The sequence below is a fragment of the Aquarana catesbeiana genome, linkage group LG06, assembly GCF_042186555.1.
Source record: "Aquarana catesbeiana isolate 2022-GZ linkage group LG06, ASM4218655v1, whole genome shotgun sequence".
NCBI classification, from domain to species: Eukaryota; Metazoa; Chordata; class Amphibia; order Anura; family Ranidae; genus Aquarana; species Aquarana catesbeiana.
Genome location: NC_133329.1, coordinates 53,749,569 through 53,761,684, shown reverse-complemented (window position 1 = coordinate 53,761,684; position 12,116 = coordinate 53,749,569). Strand labels below are relative to the sequence as shown.

Genomic DNA, 12,116 nt, shown 5'->3' with positions numbered 1-12,116 from the left:
GCCTCCAAGAAACACACTTCACCAAAGATTCTACTCCAAAATATATTTCTCCTTTTTATCAACAAATTTACACGGCTTCTGCCTGTACCAAGCAAAGGGGAACTCTAATTGCATTTCACCGATCCACACCATTCACCTTATCATCAGAAATTAAAGACCCAGAAGGTAGATACCTGATACTCATGGGTTATATAATGGATACAGCAATCACGGTGATTTCCTACTACGCTCCTAACAAACAACCTACACCATTCCTCTCACATATATTACAAGTGATTAATACACACAAAATAGGAACAGTGATAATGTGTGGGGATTCGAACCAGGTCCTCCTCCCATTTCTAGATAAATCACCTTTTACACCATCCAAAATAACCTCTAGATTACCTTTTTCTCAACTTCTTTCCAAATACAATCTGGTAGATTCATGGAGAGAAAGTAACCCAATGAAAAAGAAATTCACTTATTTCTCGCACCCTCATCAAACCTTCACCAGAATAGATCATATTTTTCTAACAATAGGAATGATACCAGAAATTATTGCATCAGATATAATTCCGATTCCGTGGTCTGACCATAATGCAGTATACACTACTATAGCCTCAGCCATACCAAAAGCGCATGACCCAACGTGGTACTTACCGGACATAATGCTCAAACACCCACTACATCAGATGGCCATTGAACAAGCTTTAAAGGAATACATATCAATTAATAATACAACAGACATCTCCCCAATAACACTGTGGGAAGCTCATAAGCCTGTCTTGCGTGGTACAATACAAAGACAAATGGCACTATTTAAACGGGAACGCAAAAATCTAGCAAAAAAACTAGAACTCAATTTTAATGCAGCCTACATATCATTTCAAGATAATCCATCTCAGAGTACAAAATCTCATCTGGAAAAATCTAGATTGGAATACGATCTATTTCTCACTGAGTCAGTTGATAAATCCCTCAAACGCTCCAAACACAATTTCTACATGAATACAAACAAACCAGGTACATATTTGGCTCGGGCATTAAATTCAACTAACAAATCTTTCAAACCAATACGTTTGAAATTATCAAAAAATGTTTACACTTGTAATCCAGTTAAAATAGTCCATAAATTTCACTCACATCTCGCAACTTTATACAAGACAAACAATGAATTTAATCCTACAGAGGCTGAATCCTTCTTCTCAAAAATAACCTTACCTGAGTTATCTCAGAATCAAAAAAGCAGTTTGGATGAGCCTATAACTATAGATGAAGTTGCTAACGCCATAAAAGACCTAAAACTTAACAAAAGACCAGGCCCAGACGGCTACTCGGCTTTATACTATAAAACATTCTCAGAAATACTCTCTCCCATTCTCACTGAAACTTTTAACAAACTTCTAGATGGACATTCTTTTCGGCAAGAAACACTAAGGCAATTGTTTGTATGATCCCAAAACCCCTTTCTGATGATACTTCCTGTGTGAATTATCGGCCTATCTCTCTGTTAAACCTCGATATTAAATTATTAGCAAAAATAATAGCAAAACGCCTCAATAGCATTATAGGAAAATTAATACATAGAGATCAAGTAGGCTTCATGCCAAATAGACAGGCAGGCGATAATATACGCAGGGCAGTGTTATTGGCACATATTGCTAAAAAACAGAAAATCCCTTTATGTTTTCTATCTCTCGATATTAAGAGGGCATTTGACACAGTATCCTGGCAATATATGCAATATTCATTACAAAAATGGGGTTTTGGACCCCACTTTTTAACATGGATCAAAGCATTATATAATAAACCCAAAGCCTATATAAAATATGCTGGATACAAATCTGAAGCCTTTAATATCGAAAGAGGTACCCGACAGGGTTGCCCATTATCTCCCTTATTATTTGCCCTTATACTCGAACCCATGGCCCAATACATCAGAACAAACCAAACTATAACTGGCATTGAAGTAGGAGGTATTACACACAAATTATGTATATTTGCAGACGATATATTACTTTTTCTATCATCACCACAGGTCTCTGGTCCTAACTTAATACCAGCTCTTGATGGATTTGCAGCCCTATCCGGCCTTATGATTAATCCTAAGAAATGCCTAGTGCTTAATATTTCACTCACAAACATGGAATTGATCCCGGCTAGGGCTGCACTCCCATTCACATGGGCAGAAAAATCAATCCCATATCTTGGAATTCATTTAACAGCATCTCATTCTGACTTATTCTCAACCAATTATCCTCCTGTATTAAGACAGATCACAAATCTAATAAAACAATGGTCGCAACTTCCTTTATCCTGGATAGGGAAGATTAATGCAATCAAAATGACTATTCTACCCAAACTGCTTTATCTATTCAGAGTCCTCCCTATTCCAATTCCTTCCTATTTTTTGAGAATAGTACAAAAAAGAGCAACTTTGTTTATATGGGGCTCTTCTAAACCACGTATACCTATACACACACTACATCTTCCCAAAAATAAAGGAGGCCTGGGATACCCTAATTTTACTAACTACTACAGAGCAGCACATTTGGCCAGTCTGTCCAAATACCATGCAAAACAGGAAATCCCATTATGGGTATTTATAGAGGCTTCAGAAAATGACCCTCTATTAATATCAAATTTATTATGGCTTGATCCTAAAGACCGCTTTAAAATTCATAATCCCATAACTAAACACTTCTTATCTCTCTGGGATAAACTAAAAACCAAATATCAGTTACAATCTCCACACAATCCTCTCCTTTCTTTTATCAGAAATCCGGCCTTTTATCCGGCATGGATCTACCCAAATTCTTTTAAAGCTTGGACAACATCAGGCATTCAGACACTAAATGACTTCATAGCATCTAAATCATTCCTTTCATTCCCATCGCTTAGAGAAAAATATGATCTACCAAACTCTGAGATATTTAGATATCTCCAAATCAAAAATTTCTATACACCATTCCTAAAGGGGGATACACCATTATCCCAATTATCCATTTTTGAATCAATCTGTACAAAAGATCCATTTGCTAAAGGTACAATTTCATCACTTTATAATCAATTATATGGAGTAGCAAATCTTAATAGACCCTCTTACGTTCAGAGGTGGGAGGAGGACCTGGGACGAACTTTAGAAGACACGGACTGGTCTAATATATGGCTCACATCTAAGTCATCTTCACCCAACATCTTGGCACTAGAGACAAATTATAAAGTCCTAACTCGCTGGTACCTTGTACCCGCTAGAGTGGCAAAATATTCACCTAATACCTCAACTCTTTGTTTTCGAGGATGCCCAGAAATAGGCACACATTTACACATATGGTGGACGTGCCCAGTAATCCAAACCTTCTGGAAGGAAGTCTTCGTGATTGCATCTAAAATATTTAAAAAAATAATACAACCAGATCCATATTTAACTTTACTTAATCTAAAACCGGAATGGTTAACACTCTCTCAATTCAAACTTATGATCCAACTAATAACGGCTGCAAAACAAACAGTGGCCAAGGCATGGAAATCTCCTACATTGTTACTAGCAGAAACAATTCACAGAATGAATAATACAATGTCCCATGCTAAGATGGTAGCCATCGATCAAAATCAAATTCCAAAATTTGAAAAACTTTGGCATCCTTGGATAAAACAGTTCCTGTCAAATTTCAATGACTCTGTCCTGTTGCCATGGTAACAGATTAAATGACTTACAGAGACACCCATTCTAAGGCTTCAAAGAGAACTAAAAAGAATAATAAACTGACGAGCGGGACAACCTTGTGGACCATACCTCTACCTTTCAACCCTTTTTCTTCTTTCTCTTTCCTTTTCTCCACCTTACGATTAAAGCTCATTATCAGAACTTATTTGACCTATATACACTCTACCTGTAAACAATATGTATAGTAGGTATAAATCATTTAAATACCTACAAAAGTAACTAAGGAAATGATATATATCTTTAATTTAGGTTTACGTGAACCCAATGTTTAATATTTGTAATTTCATGATATTTACCTATATAAACCCTACTGTAAAACAATGAGCTTACTTTATAGATCCTTGTAAACTTACTTTATGTATATTTATGTATCTTTATAACATTGTATACTCAATAAACTTCTTTTGACAAAGAATGCCCCCACCTGTATGTGACATTGGGTGACCCCGAGGCTTTCTTGGCCTCCTCTATCTGAGCCTCACTGATGTCGATTCCGAGAACTTTCTTGACGTACTGACAGAGAATTCTTGTGTTCTGCCCCGTTCCACAGCCAACGTCCACAGCAAATCCATACGGTTTGTGTAACTAGGAAGACAGAAACCTCTTCAAAATACATCACAATGACACTGGTGTTGTTTTCAGTTTACCCTCTTGCTGCCCACATCATGCTTGTGTGTGGCTGCAAAGAGGGTGGGCTTTAAAGCCCTCACACTGCACATAAGAGTCCATGGAAAGCCAAGATTTCTGTGCTGAGAACACATTCACTGCATGCCCCCAGCACAGTCATAGCCACAGCATAGCCAGCTCTCCGTCTCTAATCCCAATCACAAGCTGGTGGGACAGGCTTCCAATCATATGTCCACTGAGAGCCAATCACAGCATAAAGACCCATTTAAAGGGATGCCAAAGCTGGGCGGGAAGGGGTCACATTTATAATGTCATAACATTGATATGATCTAGTTTTTATTTGGTTTAAAACAAAAATACATTTTTATTTCTTGCTTTTGTCACTAATAACTTTATCTTTGTCCTTACTTAAAGCGGACCTTCTCTTGAAAGTAAAAGTTCTTCTCATCCTCCTCCTCACTCCCTACTCTGCCAGAAATGGTGTTTCTTTTTTTTTTTTTCTGGGAGCGGGTGCCATTTTCTGACAGGCCTAGGTGAGAACTATGCAACTTGGCATCACACGTCCCAGGAGGCTGCGGGACCAGTTTTAAAGCGCTGCACAATCTCTCACATGTGCAATGGGGAGTGGGATTTCCTGAGGAAGTCACAGTCGGCTCCCAACATCAAGTTGGTGGCACCAGGGTCCTGCAACTGTGAGAACTGGTTGTGGGAGGAAAGTGAGGGACTACAGGGACTGGTAAGTATCTTTGCTATACACTTGGAAAAAAAAATGTTATCATTGTACACAGGGTGTGTGTAGCACATCCAGTCTCTCTGTTTCCGGTACCCCCTTCCCCCAGTATATAGCAAAATTTACCTTTGATTGATAAAAGCCAGCATTACAGTATACTCAGAGAAGGTGTCAGCAGTTCTAGCTGTCAAAAAGCAGTCTGAATCAATGTTTATAAATAACACTGCTCAGATGTGAATATACAAAGATACAAATTAACATATTGTTACTTTTGTATCATTCATCTGCAGAGCAAAAGGGAATGAAACTTTGATCTGTAGATGTCAGTAAAAAAAAAAAAAAAAAAAAAAAAAAAAAATTAAAATAAAATGTTCTTTATTAAAGTGGTTGTATACCTTTTTTTTTAAATTTTACCTACAGGTAAGCCTATAATAAGGCTTACCTGTAGGTAAAAAAATATCTCCTAAACCTATACGGTTTAGGAGATATTCCCCTCGCAATGAGCTGCTGACTGCAGCGGCGCATGCGCACAGGGGATTCTCGGCAGACAGCCCGGCAAACTCCGCCACTCACAGCGCCAGAGCCACGATACCCGGAAGACACGCCGAGAGGAAATGTCAGCTCCCTCGTCGTGGACCGTGCGAGATGCCGGCGCCCCGTTCTAAGGTAAGTATCTCATAATGAGCTAGTATGCGGTGCATACTAGCTCATTATGCCTTTTCCCTTGCAGGTGTAGAAAAAAAAAAAAAAACAGAGGGTATACAACCGCTGTAAAGGTAAAAGTTTTTTCACCGTAATGCATTCTATGCATTAAGGTTAAAAAACATCCGACAATACCGGCTGGGGGGGCCGGTATTGTCGGATGTTTTTTCACCTTAATGCATAGAATGCCCCCCCAGCCCTCTCGTTTTACTTACCTGACCCCTCGAAAGTCCTGCGCTCGCCCCCGACATCCTCTTCGCCACTCAGCCTGGCCATTGATTGGTTACAGTGGATGGATTGAAATCAGCGCAGCAACTGGCTCGAGCTGCTGTCAATCACATCCAATGACGCGGCGCGCCGGGGTGCGGGGCCGAGAGATACAGTGAGCGCCTATGGTCGCCGGCTGTATCACGGGAGAGCGTGCTCGCATGAAGGTGTTGAGTCCTTGCGGGGGGGGAGCTGACACAGCTGCGGAGGGACCCCAGAAGAGGAGGTTTAGGGCCACTCTGTGCAAAACGAGCTGCACAGTGGAGGTAAGTATGACATGTTTGTTATTTAAAAAAAAAAAAAAAAATGTATCTTTAGGGATCCTTTAACCCTTAGTTTACTCTAATCAGCCCTAATTAACTCCTTAGTCTAAAGTCGTGGTTCTAAAGTCAGAAGGTTTTTTTTTTTTTATCTTAATGCTTTCTATGCATTAAGATAAAAGAACCTTCTGTGTGCAGCAGCCCCCCTAATACTTACCTTAGCCCTATCACGATCCAGTGAGGTTGCACAAGAGACTCAGCTGTCTGGGACTCTCCCTCCTGATTGGCTGAGACACACAGCAGGCGCCATTGGCTCCCACTGCTGTCAAAGTCATTGAGCCAATGAGGAGAGTGGGCGGGGCCTAGCTTCAGCTCCATGTCTGAATGGACACACAGAGCAGCAGCTCGGCTCGGGTACACTCGGGGGCACTCAGCAGGAGGGAGGAGCCAGGAGCACCTGTGAGGAACACGAGAAGAGGAGGATCGGGGCTGATCTGTGCAAAACCAACTGCACAGAGGAGGCAAGTATAACATGTTTGGTATTTTTAAACAACAACAACAAAAAAATTTGTATCACTTTAACTATTAATATGTCAACTTTTTTTGTTTTGTTTGTTAATATTTTTACATATTTAACATATATTTACACATTTCCCATTTTAAAAAGTTCCAAATTGAAAAAAACAAAAACACTTGATTTAATTTGTAAAGAACTTTGCAATGCTTTGTGCCAGAATAATAATTTTGGTGTCATTTTAAACAGGACAAATTATATAATAAAATGTTCACTTTTATTTGCAGTAACACAAAAAAGTGACTTTTTCTCATTTTCTTTTAGTTTATTGTCTAAAAAAAAAAAACACAATGTTGCAAGACAATATCATGAAAAGAAAGCCTTGTTTATCCTTAAAAAAAAACAAAAAAACAATATATGTATTACCTTGTTATCTTAAAGCGGACCTTCAGTCATTTTTTCAACTTTCCATCTATTAAATCTTCTGCCCTTGTTGTTGTTTCAACTTTGGATAGCAAAACATTTTTTTTCTGCCAGTAAATCCCTTATACAGCCCACTTCCTGTTTCTTGTCTGGTCATTAGCCTAGGCCTATGACATCATGCACAGCTCTCTCTCTCTCTCTCTCTCTCTCTCTCTCTCTCTCTCTCTCGATCGAGAGAGAGAGAGAGCGTTTGCCAGGAAAGGGGGGGATGAGTCATAAGAGGGCCAATGAGAGCTGCAGCTGGAGATGTGCCTCTGTGTAAATCCAGGAATTGAACAGGCAGCAGCTTCAGCTGCCCACAGTTGAAATGGATGCAGCCAGACTCAGTGGAGGGAGATTTCTGCAGCATATTTGGCAAGTACAGAATCACAGTATATATAAAATAATATGCAAAGTGGTTGGAGGGAAGCTTCAGAATGGCAAAGATGATTTTATTACAAATTATGTGATCAGACTGCAGTTCCTCTTTAAGTAATGACAAAGTTATTGCCAAATAATCAGGTCCATAGCAGAAATGTAAAAACTGCTCTGCTCCATAGGGGGGTAAACAGGTGTGGGGGAGGGGAAGTGGTTACAATAAACTAATACATATAAATAAAGGCTTTCTTTTGGTGCTGCTGTCTTGCAAAAATTATTTTTTGTGTGTAATCCACACAAAGAAGTAACAAAGCTAAAAAACAAACCACCTTTTTTCTGCTTTGATCGGTGTTAACCACTTCAGCTCCAGAAGCTTTACCCCCCTGCATGACCAGGCGATACGGAACTGCGTTACTTCAACTGACATTTGCGCTGTACATAAATAAAATTGATGTTCTTTTTTTTTCCCCCCACAAATAGAGCTTTCTTTTGGTGGTATTTTATTTTTTGCGCTATAAACATAAAAAGACCCACAATTTTGAAAAACAAATACAAAAACCTAATTTTTTACTTTCTGCTATAAAAACACACCCACACCCTTCCCTGCTCTGTCCAATAGAAAAAAAAAGGTGTTGGCTGGACAACCCCTTTAAAAAATAACTTGAGTGGCTCTACTCACCTAAGCAAAGTAATTCTCTTTTAACCACTTCCTGACTGGCACACGACAACATACATCGGCAGAATGGCACGGACAGGCAAATGGGCATACAGGTACGTGCCTTTGAATTTGCCGCCCTGCCATTGCGTGCGCACCTCCGCGAGTCGGATCGTGGGTCCCGCGGACTCGATCGCCACCGGGATACCCGCGATCGTCTCACGGGGAGGAAGATTGAGGAGATGCTAATGTAAACAAGCATCTCCCCGCTCTGCCTAGTGACAATGTCACTGGATCTCTGCTCCCTGTCATCGGGAGCAGAGATTAGTGACGTGTCACACATAGCCACCCCCCCCAGTTAGACACCCCTAGGACACACTTAACCCCTACACTGCCACCTAGTGGTTAACCCCTTCACTGCCAGTGTCATTTACACAGGAATCAGTGCATTTGTATAGCACTGATTGCTGTATAAATGACAATGATCCCCAAAATTTGTCAAAATTGTCCGATGTGTCCACCATAATGTCGCAGTCATGATAAAAATCGCTGATCGCCGCCATTACTAGTAAAAAAAAAAAAATATTAATAAAAATGCCATAAAACTATCCCCTATTTTGTAAACGCTATAACTTTTGCGCAAACCAATCAATAATCGATTAGTGCGATTTTTTTTTTTTTTTTTTTTACCAAAAATATGTAGAAGAATACGTATCAGCCTAAACTGAGGAAAAAAAATGTTTTTTTATACATTTTTGGGGGGATATTTATTATAGCAAAATGTAAAAAGTAATGCATTTTTTTCAAAATTGTCGCTCTATTTTTGTTTATAGCGCAAAAAATAAAAACCGCAGAGGCGATCAAATACCACCAAAAGAAAGCTCTATTTGTGGGAAAAAAAGAACGTCAATTTTGTTTGGGAGCCACGTCGCACAACCGCGCAATTGTCAGTTAAAGTGACGCAGTGCCAAATCGCAAAAAGTGCTCTGGTCTTTGGCCAGCAAAATGGTCCGGGGCTTAAGTGGTTAAATTTTACAAGCGGCCTATACCGGACAGAAGGCGTCACTCACCTTTTCATCCACATAACTGAAGATGAGGTCTGTTATTTCTTGCGTTGGCTCAAACCTGAATTTCTGATAATATGACGCATGCTCCTTTCCTTCAAACAGCTGTGTCGCCATTTTGGACTCAGATTACCACCTATAATGTTAAACAAAATAAAAAATACAAAAAAATACATACATTATAAAAGAGACCTTGTGGGGGGGGGGTTCCTTAGCAGATACACTGTCACTTTAACCTGTATGAGCAAGAAGAAACTGTCTCTCCTCAAAGTGGACCTGTACCGAACTTCAATAATTCAGACTGAGAATATAAGAAGAAGTGACTATGTAGAGAAGCAATCATTAGACTGCGAGTCGTAGAAAGCTGAAGTTCTAAGCAGATTTTTGTCTATGGGGGTAAGGTGTTCTATAATCTTACCCCTTAGGAGATTCCATCCCTAAAGTGTTGGATGCAGAAATAAAGGGATTACATGAGACTTTATATGTACCTCCTTGAGTATAATTTAAACAAAAGCAAACACATACAGATATACACACATATTATATATATATATATATATATATATATATATATATATATATATATATATATATATATATATATATATATATATATATATATATATATATATATATATATATATATATATATACCCCGCTTTTAAGTACACAATGGGGTTTATTTACTAAAGCTGGAAAGTGCAAAATCAGGCTCACTTCTGCATAGAAACCAATGAGCTTCCAAGTTTTATTATCAAAGCTTAATTGAACAAGCTGGGTTAGAAGCTCATTGGTTTCTATGCAGAAGTGAGCCTGATTTTGCACTTTCCAGCTTTAGTAAATAAACCCCATTGTGTACTTAAAAGCGGGGTATGCCTGTATGTATATATATATATATATATATATATATATAATTCTATTTAGATAGAAATATTACAAACATTAAAAGAGAAGATTATTAAAGTCATCCACAGAAGTTAGCGCACTATTCTAGATGGCTTTCTGGTCTCAAGATCTGTTTATTCAGGCCAACATGTTTTGAGGGCAGACCCTCTTCATCAGGGTCTTAGATCCTATTATGGAAGAATGTAACAATATACATATTCATGCAATATACATGAAAAAAACATGAGCCACAGTGCATTGTATTAATTGTATTGTTTTTAATGAGTTGTAGGATTTCACATTATACATTAGATGGCACCAAGATCCACTGATAGGCAATATTTACTAAATAATATATAAAATTCATTTTTTTCAAACAAAGCAGGGGCACATAAAATAATTAATAATGAAAATAGTAAGGCTATATTAAAAAGGTATTGTAAAGGCAGAAGATTTTTTTTTATCTTAATGCATTAAGATAAAAAAAACCTTTTGTGCGCAGCAGCTCCCCCCCCTCAACCCCCCCAATACTTACCTGAATCCCATCTCTATTCAGCAATGTCCCCGAGTGCCTCGGCCACCCGGGACTCTCCCTACTGATTGGCTGAGACACAGCAGTGGCACCATTGACTCCCGCTGCTGTCAATTAAACTCGGTTAGGAAGGAGAGAAAAAAAAAGAGAAGACAAACCGCAGCTCCGTGTCTGAATGGATACAAGGAGCTCAGTGGCGGCCCATCCATAGGGGGCGCCTTGGCGCCGCCCCCCCCCCCTCCTGTAGTCACAAAAAAAAAAATTGAAAAAAAAAATTTTTTTTTCAAAATGGCCCCTTTAAGAAAAAAAAAAAAATGATGTCCTTTAACTAAGTGCACTTTGTTCGAGCGCCGGACACAGTACACTATGGGAAGCGCCACATCAATGCAATCACAAGATTGCAGACATGGCGCTTCATTTACGGGCTTTAAACCCGCCTTGCGGCGCAATCCAAATCGCCGATCGGCTTCCGCCCGTAGTATACTATGGGCGAGAGCTGCTTTGTTTAAGTGAGGATGAGGCAGGAGAGGAGAGGAGTGGAGCATGCTGGGATTGATATGCACACCACGTGACTCAGACCAGGGAGCAGAGTGAGTGTACAGGTCCTAGTCGGGAGATAGAGGAGCTGCCTGTGTGTTGGACGGTGAGGAGTGGACTGACACATCATACAGAGGACAGTATGTGCAGGTAGGACCAGAGACTGATCAGTTTCACTGTATATAAAAAGGGATTGTGTGGGTGAAGGATAGAGCAGGGAGAAAAACCAATTGAAGGATCACTGTAAAGAAAGAGCTCTGGAGAAAGGATTGATTATAGCTCAGTCTGGCTACACACATTGTACTAGTTTTGTTCCATGTTTGGTTTAAGTCAAACAGCAGTAATCAAGGGGGAGATTTGTATACACAGTGCTAAATATAAGCATTAAGGGTTGCTTTGCTGTATGAGTTTACTTGTGCATGTGTAATTTTTTTTATTTCCTTTTTTTTTTTTTTTTTAATTTATAAAAATTTTACGTTTTGAAAAAACATGTCTGTGCACATATAGTTGTGTATGAGGCTGCATTAGATGGGCACAGTGGCTGCATTTGGCACAGTGGTGACAATGTTTGGCACAGTGGCTGTGTTTGATGGTACGGTGGCAATTGATGGGCACAGTGGCTGCATTTGATGGTACAGTGGCGGCAATTGATGGGCACAGTGGCTGCGTTTGATGGGCACAGTGGCTGCGTTTGATGGGCACAGTGAGGCTGCATAAGATGGGCACAGTGGCTGCAATTTATAGGCACAGTGGCTGTGATGGCACAGTGGCTGCATTTGATGGGCACAGTAGCT

At 39.5% G+C, this 12,116-nt stretch overlaps 1 protein-coding gene across 6 annotated transcripts in view; it reads right to left on the bottom strand.

Moving 5' to 3' along the window:
- The window catches only part of LOC141148416 (putative methyltransferase DDB_G0268948), a 58,534-nt gene that overhangs the window by 36,683 nt on the left and 9,735 nt on the right, over nucleotides 1–12,116 (bottom strand). For all 6 annotated transcript variants that reach the window (XM_073635906.1, XM_073635909.1, XM_073635908.1 and 3 more), the window contains exons 3-4: nucleotides 9,375–9,504; nucleotides 4,134–4,294 (exon numbers count right to left, since the gene is read on the bottom strand). In XM_073635906.1, coding sequence (XP_073492007.1) covers nucleotides 4,134–4,294; nucleotides 9,375–9,485 — 272 coding nt within the window. In that variant the 5' untranslated portion in view covers nucleotides 9,486–9,504. The remainder of the gene's footprint in view (nucleotides 1–4,133; nucleotides 4,295–9,374; nucleotides 9,505–12,116) is intronic.